Source organism: Suncus etruscus, chromosome 9, assembly GCF_024139225.1.
Source record: "Suncus etruscus isolate mSunEtr1 chromosome 9, mSunEtr1.pri.cur, whole genome shotgun sequence".
Classification (NCBI taxonomy): Eukaryota; Metazoa; Chordata; class Mammalia; order Eulipotyphla; family Soricidae; genus Suncus; species Suncus etruscus.
Genome location: NC_064856.1, coordinates 110305026 through 110325190, shown reverse-complemented (window position 1 = coordinate 110325190; position 20165 = coordinate 110305026). Strand labels below are relative to the sequence as shown.

Genomic DNA, 20165 nt, shown 5'->3' with positions numbered 1-20165 from the left:
TGTTGGTTTGGAGCTGAGATTGTTTGTGTTAGAACACGAGGATGCTCACCAGCAGTCCTCACCAGCCTGCCGGGCTCGGGAAGGGAGTGGTGGGTGCTGACCCAGAGGTGAATGCAGCTCTGAAGAGCTCCCGAATGTGCCAGGGTAAAGAGAGATAGCACAGCAGGGAGGGCATTTGCCTTGCAAGTTGCCGACCCAGTTCTATCCTCAGCATCCCTGAGCCATACCAGGAATGACCCCCAAGCGCAGAGCCAGGAGTGACCCCTGAGCACTGCCGGGTGAGTGTGGCCCCCCAATAAAAAAGAAAGGTTTTTGCCTTCTCCACACCTGGGTAGGTTCAATGCCCAGCATTACCTACGGTCCCCTAAGGCATTGCCAGGAGTGATCCATGAGCACAGAACCTGGATGTGCTCCCCCATCAAAAAAAAAAAAAGAGGGGCCAGAGAGATGGCACAGCGGTATGGTGTTTGCCTTGCACACAGCTGATCCAGGACCTACGGTGGTTCGGATCCCAGCATCCATATGGTACCCTGTGCCTGCCAGTAGCAATTTCTGAGCACAGAGCAGGAGTAACCCTGAGCACTGCCGGCTGTGACCCCAAAACAAAACAAAAAAGAAAAAGAAAGAAAGAAAAAACAATCAAAAACCTTGAAAACACACAAATCCTGCAGCTGGTAGAGCACAGAACCCATATGGAGCTGAGGAGAGAAGATCACCCCTTCTCCAGACTGCCTGAGGGGTCCTGCCCTTCGGCACCTGTATTAGCATAAACACCCTGGTAGATACAGCTTTCCACTGGGGCCCCTGAGCCCCATGGACACCGATTGAGACCTGCCTTGCACATAGGCCCTGTCCTTCCTTGTGCCTTCGCTCCCCCAGGGACAACGCCCCCACCTCTAGCCTTGACTCTAGTGAAAACCCCATATACGACCTGGGAAAGGAGCCATGGTGAGAAACTTGGGGCTTGTGGGGCCTCAACCAGCCTCCTCTTTGCAGGGACAGGAGGCCCCTCGCCACCATGAGCAGCACCCTGTCACCCACTGACTTCGACAGCTTGGAGATCCAGGGCCAGTACAGTGACATCAACAATCGCTGGGATCTGCCCGACTCAGACTGGGACAATGACAGCAGCTCCGCCCGCCTCTTCGAAAGGTCTCGAATCAAGGCTCTGGCAGGTGAGAGCCGGGTGACAGGCTGGGCGATGCGGTAGGGGAGGATGCTGGGGGAGAAGTGACTCCGAAGGGACCCTCTGTCTTCACTTCACGGGTTCCCACCTGCTCAGCTGACCACCTGCCTGTCCCCAAACCCCGGGCCCCTTTGTGCACCTTAACATTGCCACCACTGTCCCCTTCCACACCTGCTGTTTCCACCTGCCCCTTCTTTCATCTACCTGTTCCCTGAAGCAGGTTCCCTCCGCCCTGGGCTGGTTTCCGCTGAATTGCAGTGTGGGGTGTGGGGGGGCGGAGGTTTGCTCACGGCCAGCCAGAACCCCGGCCCTGCCCTCGCCTGCGGCCTGGGCTCTCCCCTTTAGTGACTCCCAGCACCTACAAACCCGTCTGACGGGCCTCCCCGCGTTCCTTCTCCGGAGGGGTTGTCATAGCAACGCGGGCTGCCACCCTGCACCACCTCTGTGTGGGCCCGAGTCACCCACGCACCCCCCAGGCCACCCACCCCAGCTGACTTCCCGCCTTGCCTCGGGAATCTGGAGCCTCCTCCCAGCCCCGCTCCTCCCCTGGGAGGGGTTACAGGGCATCAGTCTGGAGCCCGTCTGGGGGTTCCTGAATCTGGGGCCATTTTCCTCAGCTCACCAGAGGAAGACTTTAAAAATCCGGTTTTTTGCTTTTTCTTTTGGGATTCTGAGCTATACCCAGGGGCTACCCCTGATTCAGTGCTTCAGAGTCACTCCAGGCAGTTGGGAAGCGTGTGGTACTGGGGATCAAACTGGGAGGCTCCTGCCTGCTCAGGTTGCTCCTGCCCTGCCCAGAAGTCAGTATTTTGGTTTGCCTTTTTTTGGGGGGAAGGGGTCATGGGCCATACTTGTCAGTGCTCAGGTATCACTCCTGACCGTGTTCAGCGAACCATATGAGATGCCAAAGATGGAAGTCAGGTCAACCATGTGCAAGGAAAACGCTTGTTGGGGAGGCATAGGAGGCTCTTTTGCCAGAACTGACGGTTTGTTCGGTTTGCTTTTTGGAGCTGGCTGCAACTGACGGAAGAATGGGATTCAATTTATCATTCTGGGAGTCATTCTTAGACTTGGAGACCATCAACAAGGGGTTTGAACTCCCCCCACACCCATTGTACTATCTCTTTGGTCCTAAAGTCAGTATTTCTGGAAAGCTTTCAGGGACTGTTGTGTGGCCAGCCCAGCACTGTGTGAGGACCCCCTTCCTGCTGTGTAGTGATGAGGACTTCTGGGGTACCTTTACCATGTTTCCCACGACTTCTCGGCCCTGCTTGGGCCAGTCAGTACTTCTGGGGACAGAGAGACTCTGGCCAGAGCTTGCTTGGGGACAGTCTCCACTGCTTTGTGTGTATGTAGCCTGCAGGCATGAAGGCTGAGCACCCGGGACTGCTGCTTCCTGTGGGTTCCCCACATGTTTCCAGCACCTGGAGCTCAGCCATTTCCCTGCCCCCCACCTCCACTGTCCTGTTGAGGCCCAAGTTGGCTGGGGAGGAAAGAAGGTGTGAAAGAAAGGCCTGGGAGCAGCGGCTGGGGAAAGGGGGAAGGGAAGGAATCTGGCAGATGTGACCCCTGTTGGGGGGGGGTTTCCCTGGGGCTACCCCGGAGTCCAGATTGGCTGAAGCAGGGCCAGAGCCTGCTCTCCCACTCGGAGAAGGGTGAGGGGGGTCAGGAGATGGGAGGCACAGCCGAACCCACAGATAAAGGGACCCCCCCATCCCACCCCACCCCACCATACCTCCCAGCTTTTCTGAGCTGGGATCAAAGCCCGGTCCTGGCGGAAGTTCCCAGGGTTACCTCTGGCTCTGGGCTCCTCCAGAGAGGCTCCCCCATACTTGCTCTCCAGCGGGCAGGTCTCAGGCCAGATGGGCCGGTCCGGGCGGGCGGGGCGCAGGCCGTTGCCGCCCCCCGGGGCCTGGCCCTGCCCCTGGGCCCTGCGGCCGCCCCGCCTCCCGCCCGCCCCGGCCCGACCTGTTTGTCTGGAGCCGGTGCCTCTCCCCGGCCAGGTGTGCGCGGCTGGCTGCTCCCGAAACTCCTTTCCCACTGCTGGAAACTTCTGCCCTCCTCGAGCCGCACCCCTCTCCTGCACCGGGGAACCCCAGGCTCCGAGGAGAGTCTCAGGGCGCCCGGGAGCGGTACCTGGCCACCCGGCGGTCCAGCCAGCCACGCGGGCAGAGCATGAGAGCTGGGCCCCGGGCCGTGTAGAGCAGCGGGAGCAGCATGAACGGGAACGGGGTGGGCAGGGTGCCGGGCCCCGGGCTCAACGGGGCCGACAGCTTGTACTACGAGGCCGTGGAGGGGTCCCAGAACCCCGGGGGGCTCCTGCTGTCGCCGGCCGCCTTCATCAACCCGGCGCAGTACGCCAGCGTGCTGGACGGGCGCTTCAAGCAGCTCCAAGGTGAGGCGGGCGCCCAGGGGCAAGGCAAGCAGGAGTGACGGGCCCCAAAGGCCCCAACGGCCGGTGGGTGGACGGCGCGACCGCCCCGGCCCGCTGTGTTCATGTGTGAGTGGTATTTGTGTGTCCAGTGTGTGTATCTGTGAGTGTGAGCACCTGCATTTCTGAGCATGAATGTGTGCCCCTGTCTGTGTGTCTGTGAGTGTGTGTGTGTCTGAGTGTGTGAATGAGTGCTTGTGTTTCTGAGCATGGATGTGTGTCCATGTCTGTGTGCGAGTCTGCATTTGTGTGACTGAGTGTGTATATATATGTCTGTGAGAATGAATGTGTGTCCGTGTCTATGTGTAAGTGTGCATTTGTGTGACGGAGTGTGTGTCTCTGTGTGAGCGTATGTGTATTTTGAGAATGAGTATGTGTCCTTGTCTGTGTGTGCCTGTCTGTAAGTGTATGTATTTGTGTGTCTGAGTATATATCTCTTCGTGTGTGTCTGTGAGAATGAGTGTGTGTCCGTGTCTGTGTGTGAGTGCCTATGTGTGTGCCTGAGTGTGTGTATCTCTGTGTGTCTGTGTGTGTTCAGGTGTATCTCTGAATGTGTGTGTTTGTGTATGTCTGAATATGTGTGCCTGTGTGTGAGTGTGTTTTTTATGTTTGAATGTATGTGTATGTTTGTGAGTATGAGTGTGTGTGTATGTGTGTGTCCAGTGTGGTGGGGTAGGCCTGGAAGAGCAGCGTGTGTGTGTGTGTGTGTGTGTGTGTGTGTGCCCCAAAAGGTATTCGTCCCACGGACTGCAGTGTGTCTGGAGTTCTGTGCGCCCACTGGGCCGTCGCTGGACCGAGAGTGGTGGCTGCGTCGGCCAACAGCCCTGGGCCCTCTTTGCACTGCCCTGGGTTTCCCAGTGGGTATGAGTGAGAGTTGGGTGGCGGCGTGTGGCAGCCAAGGGGTGGCACCTAGCGTCAGCATGGACAGGCTCTGGTCTGCCTGAGCAGGCTGCCTTCACCTGGCACCCAGCAGCTGCTGTTCTGGAAGGCCCTGACTTGGGGCTGGTGGGATGAGACCAGGGAAGTACCCCCATCCCGTGGAGTTGCCCTTGTTTTGGGTGCGTGGCTTTGGGTGGTTTTTGTCTCTTACTGCGCTGTGGTCTGAGCCCCCAGTGACCTTACCCCAGGACACCTTGCACCGGGCAGGGCCTTCCATCTGACCTGCCAGGGGGAGATGCAGAAGCACAGGTGGCCCATCCCGGGGAGGGGTGAGGCCCCCTCCAAAGCTAGCCAGGGCCCACAGGGTGGAGGGAAGGAAGCCGGGAGCCGCCAAGGGCGTGTCGAGGTGTCTGGGGCTGAGGTGCTGAGGAATGTGAGATTAAGGGATGAGTCTCCAGGGTTTCTGAGGCTGGCAAAATGACGCTTCAGGCTTGACCTCCTCTGCCGGGGAGCCGTACACCCGTGCCCTTAGCAGCCTTCTCTTAGCAATTGGAACCTGGTTAATTTTTGCTCAGGACCCTCTGAGCACCATTCCTCTGCTCCCCGTTTCTCAGGCTCTGTGCCTTGTTCCTGCCCTGCTTCTCCTTCTTAATATTGGAATATCGGGGTCCTACCCTGGATCCCCCTTCCTGCCAGTCAAACAAACTCACACCAGTAGAGCTGAGCTGCCCCCCACCAAGTTCCAGGGGGCGCTGAGTCAGGCGTCACCCGTGGTCCACATCAGGTCCACATCATGTCCTTTGTCCTCTGAACCCTAACGACCACTTGTGGAGCCGCTGCTGTAATTTCAGTCCACACCCTCCTCTCTGCTCCCCACTCCTGGGACACCCGGGCTGCTCTCACCTCTCCTGGGGCGAGCTTACACCGTGTAGCCAACCAGAACTCAGGGTGTCTCCTCCTGAATACGATGACCCAGTGAAGTGAAAGTCATGTGCCCATTTCACGGAGGAGGAGAGTGAGGTGCTGAAATCATAGCATTAGTTACGAGCAGCGGAGCAGTGGGTCACCCCGTTCCCACACAGTCCCCGCCCTTCCTGGTCCAGCCTCCACCCCACCCCACCCCTAGTTCTCTCATTCTTTCTTCCTACCGTCTCATTTCTGTCTCTCCTTTTGGTTCCGTTTTCTGTTTGGGGGGTCACACTGACAATGCTCAGAGATAACACCCAGTGCTTCGGCCACTTCCCAGCCCCATCATTTTTGTTCTTGGGCCCCAACCAGCAGTGCTCAGGGGTTACTTCTGGCTCTGTGCTCAGGGATCACTCCTGAGGGAACTATAGAAAGTGCTGGAGATCCAACCCAGGTTGACGGCAAAGCAAATGCTCTGTCTGCTGTATTATCTCTCCAGTTCTCATCCATAATTATTTTTGGGGGGGGGGTCACACCTTGTAGTGCTCAGGGTTACTCATGGATCTGTGCTCAGGAATCACTCCTGGTAGGCTCAGGGAATCATATGGGATGCCTGGAATCAATCCTGGTTCACCCTCATACACGGTTGATGCCCTCCCCGCTGTGCTGTGCTCTGCTCTCATACATCCTTTTTATTTTTGTCTATCAGCTCATCCCAATTCCTTCCTGTCCCCAGAGCTGGTTAAGTCAGAGCTCTTCCTTCCCTTCTGCCTCCCGGGACTCTGCTGTGCCCCCCCCCCCAACTCCACCTGCTGGATTTGAGACAGGTGTGCCCTGTCCCCGAAGGACAGAAGTGACCCCGTGTCTCTGTCACAGATGAACGGGAGGCGGTACAGAAGAAAACCTTCACCAAGTGGGTGAACTCGCACCTGGCTCGAGTCACTTGCCGAGTAGGGGACCTGTACAGTGACCTCCGGGACGGACGGAACCTCCTGCGGCTCCTCGAGGTGCTCTCCGGAGAGACACTGGTGAGCTGGAGGGCTGTGGTCACGGGGACTCGAGTAGCAGGACCACCCCTGGGGACCTCGGAACCCAGAGGTTCTGCTGGTGCAGTGAACTGCCGGATTAGGCCGAGCACGACTTCCTGGAGACACGAACAGTGGCCCCATTGAACACCGGCTTTTTACCCCCACGCTGCAGGCACCTAATTCCCTTGGGAATCTTAATCTGCCTCAAACCTCCTCCCTGCAGCTTCAGCTTTGCACTCCACACACCCGAATTTTGGCTCCGTCCTGCTGTTCCTGTGCTCAGGAGGAGATGGGGATGGAGATGGGAGGAGGTGCTCACCCCCACCCTGTCTGTCCCATGCCATGCTGACTCCCCTTCCCACCACAGCCCAAGCCCACCAAGGGCCGCATGAGGATCCACTGCCTGGAAAATGTGGACAAGGCATTGCAGTTCCTAAAAGAGCAGAAGGTGCACCTGGAAAACATGGGTTCCCACGACATCGTGGACGGGAACCACCGGCTCACCCTCGGGCTGGTCTGGACCATCATCCTCCGGTTCCAGGTAATGTGGGCACCCAGCACACTTAGGGGCCTGGATAGAAGGAAGGTTCCAGAACATTCCGGAACAGTGTCACTCCAGTGCGTGCTGCCTAGGCAGCAAAGCAGGGCTGGAGGGGCCAGAGCGATAACACAGCAGTAGGGTGTTTGCCTTGAATGCGTCTGATCCGGGATGGACTTCGGTTCGATCCCATTTGGCATCCCATATGGTCTCCCATGCCAGGAGCGATTTCTGAGCGCAGAGCCAGGAGTAATCCCTGAGCGTCACCCGGTGTGGCACAGAAACAAACAAACAAAAAAAGCAGGGCTGGAAGTGGGGGAGGGATGTCAGTCATCAGGATAGGGATCCTGCGGCCTGTCTGTACCCTCATGGCCTACACGGGAGCTTCTGGAGCTCCACAGGGAAGGGGCATTTTCCACAATACTCCAGCAGCCAGGACTGTCCCTGGCCTCCATCTCTGCCTCCAATCTAGTCACCTGCCCCTTCTTATGCCTGAAGCATAGAGAAGGCACAAAAAGCAAGACCTGCCCCTCATGCCTGAATGGAGCCCCTCAGCACCTTCCTGCCTGTGGCAAGCTCTGCTGGATTCACCTCTAAAACCAGCTCCCCAAAACAGCCCTTCCTCACCTACCTCCACATCCTCCCCATGGGAACCACACCTGTCTTTCTAATCTCTTTTCCCTGATGCTTGCACCTTTGGTCCCGGGTTCCATGGTTGCCCCCACCAGGAAATGTCCCCACGCTCTATCCCTCAAGCCATATCCATGACCTGCTTCCTGTGTGTCTCTGAACGTCTCTGCTCAGGCCAGATTTTTCTTCCCTCTGGTTTAGATCCAGGACATCAGTGTGGAGACAGAGGACAACAAGGAGAAGAAGTCGGCGAAGGACGCTCTGCTGCTCTGGTGCCAGATGAAGACGGCAGGGTAAGCACCCCAGGGCAAGGCTCTGGAGGTTGGGGTGCACCCAGGCTCAGGGACTGGAGGACGGATGCTCTGGGATCTGGAAGCGGAGTTGGGTCTGGAGTCACAGGAACCTTCTGGCCTGACTCCCTGATTTTCCTGGTGTCTCTTACAGGTACCCCAATGTCAACGTGCACAACTTTACCACCAGCTGGAAGGATGGACTGGCCTTTAACGCCATCGTCCACAAGCACCGGTGAGAAGAGGGGGCTCAGGTGCAGGGCATGCACACTCATGCTCCCTCACTCATGCACTGCCATAGTCGTGAGAGGAACTACAAACCGGGCAGGATATGCCCAGATGTAGGGGCCCTGCTGCACCAGGGGAAGAAAGGGGTGGTGAGGTGGGGGTGGTGAACCAGAGCAGTAGTAATATATTGGTGCGGGTGTTTACCTTGAATGCAAACAACCTGGGTTTGACCCCTGGCATCTCTTATGCTTGGGTCCCCCAAGCACTGCCAGGAGTAACTCCTTAGTGCAGACCCAGGAGTAACCCCTGAGCACCACTAGGTGTGACTCAAAAACCAAAACAAAGAAAACAAAACAAAACAAAAAAAAACAAGGGGTATGTCATAGGCAGGACACCTCATTCTGGAACGATTACAGCTGATGACTTAGGGATAGGAATGCAAAAGATGGGACCACAGCCATGGTACAGTGGGAATGGTGCAGTGAACTTGGGTTTGAATCTCAGCATCTCATATGTTTCTCCAACCACTGCCAGACTAACTTCTGAATGCAGAACCAGGACTAAGTCCTGAGTACTGCCGGGTATGGCCCCCCCAAATAAACAAACCCCAAGGATGCAGAAGGCTTTTGTTTCCTTTTTTGAGGAGCTCATGTATTTCCGGCCCCTCTGTCCTCTGCCTCCAGGCCAGACCTGCTGGACTTCGAGTCCCTGAAGAAGTGTAATGCTCACTACAACCTGCAGAATGCCTTCAACGTGGCTGAGAAGGAGCTGGGGCTCACCAAGCTGCTGGATCCCGAAGGTGGGCAGAGCTGCTGGGGAAAGGGCGGCCCTGGCCAGAAGCTGGGAGGAACACAAGTAGGTGCCCAGGGTACAGCGGAGAGAGTGTGTGACCAAACCAAGTTTGATCTTCAACATCCTTTATGGTACCCTGAGCCCGCCAGAAGTGACTCCTGAATGCAGAGCCTGAGTACACCCTGAGTACTGCCAAGTGTGGCCCAAAACTAAAAAAAAAAAATTATATGTGTATATGTATATATTTATAGGCCTTCCCCCAAACATACAAAAAGATGAACTTATGACATGCAAATTATGACAATTTCTGGGAAAAAATGCTGAGGGAAGAAAGGCTGCCCAGGGGCCAAGGGTCTCGGCCGGAGATTCCGATCCGGCTTCCCTAGGAACCTTTCTGTGCCTTCACGCCTGTCCTGGTGCCTCTGTGCCTCAGTTTTCGCATCTGTAACCAAAAGGTTGGACTCTGGACTATCGGGGTTTTCTGCTCCCCACATTCCCAGGCCTCAAGGCCAAGCACAGGCCTTTGTCAACTGACCCCGATGGCCAGGCCCCTTGCTGTGGCCTCAGGGCTCTTCCGGGGCACCTGGAGTTTGACCTGCTTTGACTAAGTTAATCCTGCCGCACCCCCTTGGAGCAGGTGGCAGGCACAGTTGCCTGTTTCTGACGGAGGATGCAGGTGTAGAAAGGTCAACTGATTTGCACGGGGTCAGGAGCGGGTGCAGGCAGGACCCAGGGACTTCCCACCCCAGCCCCATCTGACACACATCATGACAAAGCTCAGCCAGCAGCAATGACAGCAGGTCCAGCCCGAGAGAGCAAAGGCCCAGCATAGCAGGGTCAATTCTAGGACAGAGAAGTGTCCAGGAATGTTCTGAGATGCTTCTGGTGACTTCAGCGCAGATCAAGAGTTCCATAGTCTGCCTGGACATCCAACGCAGTCAGGCCGAATTCAGAGCACTCCGGGATTTCGAGTCCCAATCTGCATTGTGTGGTGGCAGCTGACATTCACTTTCCTGAACTTGGGCACTGCGGTCCCAAGAGCCAAGCCCATGTTCTGAGGTGGTTCTGAGCCTGTCCCCACTGTCAGGGATCTCGGGGCCTTGGCCCCAGACTCTCAAGGAGGGAAATCGGAGATGGAACTTTCTAGCTCTGCTGCACACCAACTGAGAGGGTATCCAGCCCATAAACCCACCAACTGTTCTGGATGGACTTCTTGTCTCGCCTTTTCCTTCTCCCAGAGGGGCTCTAGTGGTGCCTCCCACTCCAGGGAGACTTCCATTAGGTCTTGTTCTCTGTCCATCTTGGGAGGCGGGGAGAAAAAGTCTATTTTTCTTTTTCTTTTAGTCTCTAGGACTTGTCACCTTGACTCTGAGGGGAGCTAAGGAGACATCAGCCAGAGGGTGACTGGGAGGCTGGGCCCGGGGTCAGTGTGACGACCTCTGAATTAAACAGGCCTCTCTCTCTATCTCAGATGTGAACGTGGACCAACCAGATGAGAAATCCATCATTACCTACGTGGCCACTTACTACCACTACTTCTCCAAAATGAAAGCCCTGGCTGTGGAAGGCAAAAGAATCGGGAAGGTAGGAGCCAGAGCCACAGTACAACAGAGAAGGCATTTGCCTGGGTTCAATGTCTGGCATCATATGATCCCCTGAGCCTACCAGGTGCAATTTCTGACTACAGAGCCAGGACTAACCTCTGAGTGCCTCTGGGTATGGCCCCCAAACAAAACAAAACAAAACAAACAATTAGAAAGGTATCCCACCTGCTGGTGTGCAGGCCAGAGAAGGCCAAGCCTAGGGCACATTTCCTTCTATGGCAGGGTCAACAGAGCTGGCGGTAGGGTGAAGTCAAGGGGTACCATGGTAGGGGTCCCCATGTGGCTGTTTTGCAGGTCCTGGACCATGCCATGGAGGCAGAGCGCCTGGTGGAGAAGTATGAATCCCTGGCCTCGGAGCTGCTGCAGTGGATTGAGCAGACGATCGTGACCCTCAATGACCGGCAGCTGGCCAACTCCCTGAGTGGGGTCCAGAACCAGCTGCAGTCCTTCAACTCCTACCGCACCGTGGAGAAGCCACCCAAGTAGGTGCCCCCCACCCCAGGCCATGCACATGCCCGTAGTTGTGCCCACAGCAGGGGCAGCTTAGACGAGAGAAGATAACCCTTCCCTCCCTCCAGTGTCTGTGAGGAAACTGAGCAGGATCCACTGGAAACTTAATTTCCTAGTACAGAGCACAGTGGCGAGGGTATTTGCCTTGCACATGGCCAACCCAAGTTCGATCCCTGGTATCCCATATGGTCCCCTGAGTCTGCGAGGAGTGACTTCCTAGCACAGAGCCAGGAGGAACCCCTGAGCGCTGCCGGATGTGGCCCCAAAACAAAAACAGCACCAGAAGTGGGGCAGGCCACACCCTGTGGTGCTCAGGGGACTCTAGGCTCTCCGGGGAGCCAGTGGACGGGTACCTTATGAGCCCAAAAAGTCCTCCTGTAGGCACTGACCACAGATGTAGCTTGGAGATGCTTCTCCAGCATGACTTCTGTAGAAGAGAGGTCATGGGACCATCTCCAAAAAGGGGTGCCTTTATTGGCCTCAAGGGGTACACAGGGAGATTCAGGGGAGGAACTGAGACAGACCGCCAGCTTCATGGGGAGCAATACTAGACAATATAGACAGCAGAGAGCTAACAGTTATGTTGCACATCCAATGCTGTGTTACAGTTTAGCATGTGTCAAACTCTGGACATACTTGGCTTCCTTGTGCCTCAGTTTCCTTCCTCATCTGGAAAACAGGGCCAATAAAAGGAAGTAAGCAATAGGGAGAACTCCCGGAGCCCATCTACCTAAAAGCCCTGAGACCAGGGCCTGGCTCAGACAGTGAATCCTGTGGGCCAGGTCCCCTCTCTTTTGTGAGAACAAACACGAGATCGAAGCCTACATGAGACAGGATCATTCCAAACGGACACTCCTTGAGTTTGTCCAAACTTGTTAGTTGTCACACTCAGGCATGTTATGCTTTGGGAGTGAAAGAAAACAGCCCACAAGGACACACCTTGTGGAAAAGCAAAGAAGTCACAATGTCCCCTGTGACCTTTGCCCTTGACCCTGACATGGTCTCTTACCCTGCCCCAGGTTCACTGAAAAAGGGAACCTGGAAGTGCTTCTCTTCACCATCCAGAGCAAGCTCCGAGCCAACAACCAGAAGGTGTACACTCCCCATGAGGGCCGGCTCATCTCCGACATCAACAAGGTCTGTGGCCCCCACTGTCCCTGCCTGGATGTGCTCCCCCCCAGTACTCAAAACAAAGTCCCCGTCCCCCTTTGGAGTCACATAAAGACATTATTGCCTCAGGCTGGAGAGATAGCACAGCAATAGGGCGTTTGCCTTGCACGCAGCTGATTCAAACACACGGTGGTTCAAATCCCAGCATCTCATATGGACCTGCATACTGCCAGGAGCGATTTCTGAGCACAGAGCCAGGAGTAATCCCTGAGTGCCACCGGGTGTGACCTCCCCCCAAAAAAGACATTATTGCTTCCAGAGACCAAGAAGGAAGCTCAGGTGGCAGAGCACATGTCTTGCCTGTTGGAGAAGTCCCAAGTTTGATCCCTGGCCCCCATAACCCTAAGTCCCTCCAGGGGTTGCCCCTGTGAAAACAAAAATGGAAACTTCATGGGCTGGAGTGATAGTACAGCAGTAGGACGTTTGCCTTGCACGCAGCTGACCCGGGCCAGACCTGGGTTCAATCCCTGGCATCCCATATGGTTCCCTGAGACTGCCAGGAGCAATTTCTGAGTGCAGAGCCAGGAGTGAGTGCCACCGGGTGTGGCCCAAAATCCCCTCCAAAAATAATAAAAGGAAACTTGAAGCCCTTATGCCCTTTGTCCCCTGACCTTCCCTCCTTCTAGCTTTTCGCAGACAGACAATATAAAATGAATGCGCAGCCCCACAGTCCCACACTGTAAACCAACCCAGAGTTTCCCTAGCGACCCCGCCAGGTCCCTGTGGGCATGTGATGTCATTTGTACCAGGCCCTGTGCTTCTCATTCTTCCATCATGGGCATCTAACCGTCCACACTCCACCAGCCTGTTAGACTGAGCTTCCTGGGGATTCACTCCCCGAGCTTTAGCCCTACTCAGCACTAACCCTGTCCCGCCTCGCAGGCCTGGGAGCGGCTGGAGAAAGCCGAGCACGAACGCGAGCTGGCCCTGCGCACAGAGCTCATTCGCCAGGAGAAGCTGGAGCAGCTGGCCGCCCGTTTTGACCGCAAGGCTGCCATGCGGGAGACCTGGCTCAGCGAGAACCAGCGCCTTGTATCCCAGGTAGAAGAACCAGGGGGCTGGCGGTGGGGAGCCCAAAAGAAGGGGAGCTGGGGTCATGGATGATAGCACAGCAGGCAAGGCACTTGCCTTGTCCTTGGCCACTTGGGGTTCCATCTCAGCATCCCATAGGGTCTTCCAATACTGCTAGTGTGGAGCCAGGAGGAACCCCTGAGCATAACCAGTTTTGGCCCCAAAACAAAAACAATAAGAACAAAAAATGGGGGGGGGGGTCAGAGCAATAGCACAGCAGGGAGGTCATGTGCCTTGCATGCAGCTAACCCAGATTCAGTTCTCGGCATCCCATATATTCCCTAGAGCCTGCCAGGAGTAAGGCCTGAGCTCTGCCAGTTGTAAAAACAAACAAGAAATAGAAGAATAAAGGGAAGACACCCTCCAAAATTGGGGTCTAGAGCCATGAACTGGAGGCTAGAGTTAGAGAGTCCAGCCATGGGTTCCTTTTTGGACTAGCATATTACAGCGAAGTGCTCTTGAGGGCCAAGTGAGGGTTCAGAACTGTCCCTGTGCCTCCCTAATTCTTGTCCCTGCCTCAGGACAACTTTGGGCTGGAACTGGCAGCCGTGGAGGCGGCGGTGCGAAAGCACGAGGCTATCGAGACGGACATCGTGGCGTACAGCGGCCGCGTGCAGGCGGTGGACGCAGTGGCTGCCGAGTTGGCTGCGGAGCGCTACCACGATATCAAGCGCATCGCCGCTCGACAGAACAATGTGGCGCGGCTCTGGGACTACCTGCGGCAGATGGTGGCCGCCCGACGAGAGCGGCTGCTCCTCAACCTGGAGGTGCAGAAGGTGTTGCAGGATCTGCTCTACCTCATGGACTGGATGGAGGAGATGAAGGTAGGGGTGAGGCAGAGGGAAGCGCCTCTCCGAGAGGTGGTTGTGCCCTCCCTGCTCGGATGAGCTGAGTGACAGGTTTTCTCCTGGGCTTAGGGAGGAGGACAGTGATCAACAAAAGAGCAGGTGTACACACAGCCCTTGGGAGCGGGAGTGGGAATGGGAACGGGAGGAGAGAAAACCTAGGCAGGGCGGTCGGGTTTTACTCCAAGCCACAGGGACCCTTGAGAGTGGAGGAGGGGGATGGCATGAGCCCACTTACTCTTCTTGTTTGTTTGTTTTTTTGTGGGGGGGGGGGTGTTCCTTGGTTTTTGGACCACACTTGGAGATCCTGGGGGTTACTCCCAGCTCAGTGCTCAGGGTCTATGAGGTGCTAGGTAGCAACCCCAGGCCTCCTGTATAGGTAAAGCCTGTGCTGTGAGCTTTTCCCCAGACCTCTCTTGTGGGTTTAAGGGGCCAGGGAGGTGGCTGAAGCTGTAGATCACTTACAGGGCTGAGTTTGAGTCCCAGTACTGTATGTTCTCTGGCCTCTGGGCACTGCCAGTTGGCTCCGCTGCTTTCCAGCACTTGTAGCTCTTGCACTGAATCACCAGACCCTCATCTCCGGGGAGTGGCCCTGGGCTCCACCACCATCACCACAGACTGTGGCCCCTTTAAAAATAAAGGGGCTGGAGCAATAGTACAATGGGTAGGGTACTTGCCTTACACACAACCAACCTGAGTTTGATCCCCAGAGCGAGGAGCGATTCCTGAGCGTAGAGCCAGGAGCAAGCCCTGAACTCCTTCAATTGTGGCCCAAAAGAGAAAAAAAATAAAGGGCTGGAGCAGGAGTATAGTGAGTAGAAAGGAACTTGCCTTTCACAGGTTCAGTCCCTAGAGGCATATATGGTGCCCTGAGCACAGAGCCAGGAGTAAGCTGTGTCGATGATGATGATGATGATGATGATGATGATGATGATGATGATAATGTCACTTTGATGACTATGGGAGAAGGCCATAGTCTTCTACGCAGAGTTGCTGATGAGGCACAAGAGGCTGGGGTGCAGAATCCAAATCAAGCCTCATGGGGGGTGGGCATGGAGAGAGAGAAATTCTGGGCCCTGGGGCTGGAGCGATAGCACAGCAGGGAAAGCATTTGTCTTTGCCTTGCACGCAGCCAACCTGGGTTTGATTCCCACATCCCATATGGTCCTTCAAGCACCGCCAGGAATGATTCCTGAGCACAGAACCAGAAGAAACTCCTGAGCACTGCTGGGTGTGGCCCCCAAAACCAAAATAAATAAATAAAATAAATAAAATTCTGGGCCCAGCAGAGATCCTGGGGCAGAATTTGGCCGAGGAGCTGTTTTCTCACAGGGAGATAAGCATGAAGAAGCCGGGGTGTAGCTCAGAATTGGGGTGTACCTGTGAGGCAGTGAAGGCTATAGGCATGCTCAGCTGAAGGGGCCCCCCAGAGAACAGAGCCTTGTCTGTGCAGGGCCGGCTGCAGTCTCCAGACCTGGGCAAGCACCTGGCTGGGGTGGAAGACTTACTGCAGATGCATGAGCTGGTGGAGGCTGACATCGGGGTGCAGGCCGAGAGGGTGCGGGCCGTGTGCGCCTCGGCGCTGCGCTTCTCCGACCCAGACAAAGGTGAAAACGGGAGGGGACAAGGCTCTGGCTGAGGGAATGGCCCGGGACGAGAATCGGTGGGTGGATGGACCTGGGACAGGGTAGAGGCTTGCAGCCCAGATGTGGCTGGGGGGCCGTAGGGGGCTGGGTGACAGCTGTCCCCCCTCGGCTGGGCTTTTTCAGAGTACAAACCATGTGACCCGCAGCTGGTGTCGGAGCGGGTGGCCGCCCTGGAACAGAGCTACGAGGCCCTGTGCGAGCTGGCGGCGGTGCGGCGGGCCCGGCTGGAGGAGTCGCGGCGCTTGTGGCGGTTCCTGTGGGAGGCGGGCGAGGCGGAGGCCTGGGTGCGGGAGCAGCAGCATTTGCTGGCCTCGGCTGACACGGGCCGGGACCTGACCGGCGTCCTGCGCCTGCTCAACAAGCATGCGGCCCTGCGCGGCGAGATGAGCGGCCGCCTGGGGCCCCTGAAGCTGACGCTGGAGCAGGGCCGGCAGCTGGTGGCCGAGGGTCACCCCGGGGCCAGCCAGGCGGCTGCCCGCACCGCCGAGCTCCAGGCACAGTGGGAACGGCTGGAGGCCCTGGCTGAAGAGCGCGCCCAGCAGCTGGCTCAGGCTGCCAGCCTCTACCAGTTCCAGGCCGATGCCAACGACATGGAAGCATGGCTGGTGGATGCGCTGCGCCTGGTGTCCAGCCCCGAGCTGGGCCATGAGGAGTTTTCCACGCAGACGCTGGCCCGGCAGCACCGGGCTCTGGAGGAGGAGATCCGTGGCCACCGGCCCACCCTGGATGCCCTGCGAGACCAGGCGGCCGCCTTGCCCGCTGCACTGAGCCGTACCCCCGAGGTGCAGGGCCGTGTCCCCACGTTGGAGAAGCACTACGAGGAGCTGCAGACCCGGGCAGGCGAGCGGGCGCGGGCGCTGGAGGCAGCCCTGGCCTTCTACACCATGCTCAGTGAGGCCGGGGCTTGCGGGTTGTGGATAGACGAGAAGGAGCAGTGGCTGAACGGCCTGACACTGCCTGAGCGCCTGGAGGACCTGGAGGTGGTGCAGCAGAGGTGGGTCTCAGAGCCAGGTGTCCCCCTCCCCCAGACCTGGGTGGTAGTGGTGGGGTGTCTCACCTAGGCCCCGGCCCAAACATTGCAGCCCTTTGAGTCTGGCTCTTGTCATGAAAAATCATGATGGGTCAAGAGGAAATCTAGCCACAGGTTCTGGCCTCAGCTGGTGCATACTTTATGTCTGTTCTGTAACGCACTCTCAATCGGTTCTGTACATACTTTACATGTTTCCTTGATACACTTTTTTGTTTCGTTTTGGGGCCATACCCAGCATTGCTCAGAGGTTACTCCTGGCTCTGTGCTCACGCATTATTCCTAGCAAGTTCATGATCATATGAGATGCCAGGGATCAAACCCGTGCAAGGCAAACACCCTCAGGCTCTGCTATTGCTCCAGAATCAAATATGCTTTACATTGGTTCTGTAATGCCGAGTTCAGCTCTTCTCCCTTTTCCTCTATTATCCAATACCCACACTAGGCTTCTGATCTTGGCCTTACACCATTGTCCAGCATGACTCTAGAGATAGGACAGTAGTTCTTGTATATGTGCATGGGGGGCTTGTTTGTAACCCCTGGTGATGACCAGATTTCAGACATTGGAGGCAAAGAGGTTCAGAGGCACTTAAAAATAGGCCTCATGTGGCCAGACAGGAATTCTGTCCCAGGAACTGACCCCTGTTCACCCCCTCAGATTCGAGACCCTGGAGCCCGAGATGAATGCACTGGCAGCACGAGTCACTGCAGTGAACGGCATTGCTGAGCAGCTGCTGCAGGCCAACCCCCCAAGCAGGGACCGCATTGTCACCACCCAACAGCAGCTCAACCAGAGGTGGGAGGCTCGGAGGTGGGGGTGGTGGGACCTCGTGTGTGTGTGTGTGTGGGGGGGGGTGATGACAGTGAGGAAGGGATGAAAGTAAATCTGGAAAGGCAAGTGCCAGGATAGGAGGAGCCCAGGGAGGAAACAGTGATGAGGTGCTGCCTTAGTAAGCTTGCAGAAGGACAGCACTGGGTGACATCTCAAGGGGCCCTGAGCATGCCCTTGGGTCTCCCACAGTGCCTGGTGTCCCCCACCGAGATCATCCAGTTGGCCTTGAACACAAAAGCCAGGAGAGGCAGAGATTGTAGCCAGGGAAAGAAACACAGCTTGCAGCTGCCCTCACGGTGGACATCGAGGCAGACCCTAAATTCTTTCTCTCCCCTCCCAGGTGGGAGCACTTCCGGTCCCTGGCAGATGGCAAGAAAGCAGCCCTGACCTCAGCCCTGAGTATCCAAAACTACCACCTGGAATGCACCGAGACTCAGGCCTGGATGAGGGAGAAAACCAAAGTCATCGAGTCCACCCAGGGCCTGGGCAACGACCTAGCCGGTGTGTTGGCCCTGCAGCGGAAGCTGGCAGGCACCGAGCGGGACCTGGAGGCCATCGCCGCCCGCGTGGATGAGCTGGCACGTGAAGCTGATGCTCTGGCCACCAGTCACCCCGCCCAGGCGCCAGCCATCAACGCCCGGCTCGCAGAGGTCCAGACAGGCTGGGAGGACCTGAGGGCCACCATGCGGCGCCGGGAAGAGTCGCTGGGGGAGGCACGGCGGCTGCAAGACTTTCTGCGCAGCTTGGATGACTTCCAGGCATGGCTGGGTCGCACACAGACGGCTGTGGCCTCCGAGGAGACCCCGGCCACCCTGCCTGAGGCCGAGGCCCTCCTGGCCCAGCACGCGGCCCTGCGTGGAGAGGTGGAGCGGGCCCAGAGCGAATACAGCCAACTGCGCACTGTGGGCGAGGAGGTGACCCGGGACCAGGCTGATCCCCAGTGCCTCTTCCTGCGGCAGCGGCTGGAAGCCCTGGGTACCGGCTGGGAAGAGCTGGGCCGCATGTGGGAGAGTCGGCAAGGCCGCCTGGCCCAGGCTCACGGCTTCCAGGCCTTCCTGCGTGATGCACGCCAGGCAGAGGGTGTGCTCAGCAGCCAGGTGAGAGCCAGGGTGGGGGGGCAGCACCCCAGGGAGGGAGGGGATGGAAGGAGGATGCGGGGGGGCAAGCGGGGTGGAGAGCAGAGGGGATGCCCACGGGATCATGGAAGAAACAGCTGCAAATATCATATACTGAAACACTTGGCGGATCAGACAGAGCCTGGCTGGGCCTGTGGCTGGAGGCCTCTGCTAGGTTGGTCCCAAAGGGTGGACAAAGATTTGCACCAGAAGCTCCTCTTGACTTCTGCCCCCTCAAACCATGAGCCCAGCAAGCACCCTTCTTCTCATCCAGGAGTACAACTTCTTTTTTTTTTCTTTTCGCTCCCCCCAGGAGTACTTCTTATCACACACGGAGATGCCTGGGAGTCTGCAGGCCGCAGATGCAGCCATAAAGAAGCTGGAGGATTTCGCGAGCACCATGGAGGCCAGTGGGGAGCGTATCCGTGGGCTGCTGGAGGCCGGGCGCCAGCTGGTGTCGGAGGGCAACATCCACGCTGAGAAGATCCAGGAGAAGGCGGACTCCATTGAGAGCAGGTAGGATAAGGCCAGGGGCCAGGCTCAGAGCGAGTGTTTGCATGTGCATGTGTGTGAGAGTGTACATGTCTATGTGAATGAGTGTGTGGATATGTGTGGGCACAGATGGGGGGTGTTGCAAGTGTGTGCGCACATGCAGCTTAGGGTGCCATCCTCGCACAGGGCAGGAGGAAAAGTTGGGGAACGGGCAGAGGAGCCACTAAGAAGTGAGAGGGAATTAATTGGTCACAGCCAGTAACAGATTTATTGGGGCCAGAACAATAGCACAGCAGGTACGGCTTTTGCCTTGCATGTAGCTGACCTGGGTTTGATCCCTGGAATCCCACATGGTCCCTCAAGCCTGCTAGAAGTGATCCCTGGGCACCACTGGATATGGCCCAAAACAAAAACAAACAAAAAAAGTGTTGGAGGAAGGCATCACTGGAGGGAAGGTTTGAGGGCACACTCTGGGGGATGAAAAGCCTCAGGTAGGGCCCGGAGAGATAACACAGCAGCGTTTGCCTTGTAAGCAGCGGATCCAGGACCAAAGGTGGTTGGTTCAAATCCCGGTGTCCCATATGGTCCCCTGTGCCTGCCAGGAGCTATTTTTGAGCAGACAGCTAGGAGTAACCCCTGAGCACCACTGGGTGTGGCCCAAAAACCAAAAAAAAAAAAAAATGACTCAGGTAGCTGGAGGCTGGGCCTCATTCCTGGGTTACCCTGTTGTCAGCAAAGCTCGGGGCTTCACAAGGGACTGTTTTTCCATAGACACCGCAAGAACCAGGAGGCCATGCAGCAGCTCCTGGGCCGCCTTCGGGACAACAGGGAGCAGCAACACTTCATCCAAGATTGCCACGAGGTGCGGCACTGTGTCCCCCACTTCCCTCCTGAGTCTCCCTCCCTGCACCCCCCTCGCCCACCAGCGAGCCCCCAAATCTGCTC

General features: G+C 56.9%; 1 protein-coding gene across 4 annotated transcripts in view; it reads left to right on the top strand.

Annotated features, from left to right (window-relative positions):
* SPTBN2 (spectrin beta, non-erythrocytic 2) overlaps positions 1–20165 on the top strand; it is a 243066-nt gene that overhangs the window by 213033 nt on the left and 9868 nt on the right. For 2 of the 4 annotated variants that reach the window (XM_049780197.1, XM_049780194.1), the window contains exons 2-18: positions 983–1175; positions 6279–6430; positions 6798–6971; positions 7800–7891; positions 8043–8123; positions 8800–8915; positions 10380–10492; positions 10807–10994; positions 12042–12159; positions 13075–13233; positions 13785–14087; positions 15562–15715; positions 15878–16748; positions 17440–17577; positions 17954–18710; positions 19042–19244; positions 19992–20082. In XM_049780197.1, the coding sequence (XP_049636154.1) occupies positions 1019–1175; positions 6279–6430; positions 6798–6971; positions 7800–7891; positions 8043–8123; positions 8800–8915; positions 10380–10492; positions 10807–10994; positions 12042–12159; positions 13075–13233; positions 13785–14087; positions 15562–15715; positions 15878–16748; positions 17440–17577; positions 17954–18710; positions 19042–19244; positions 19992–20082 (3867 nt within the window). In that variant the 5' untranslated portion in view covers positions 983–1018. Of the gene's footprint in view, positions 1–213; positions 279–982; positions 1176–6278; positions 6431–6797; positions 6972–7799; positions 7892–8042; positions 8124–8799; positions 8916–10379; positions 10493–10806; positions 10995–12041; positions 12160–13074; positions 13234–13784; positions 14088–15561; positions 15716–15877; positions 16749–17439; positions 17578–17953; positions 18711–19041; positions 19245–19991; positions 20083–20165 lie in introns of those variants that run through there. The other 2 variants (XM_049780195.1, XM_049780196.1) reach the window with 2 other exon arrangements.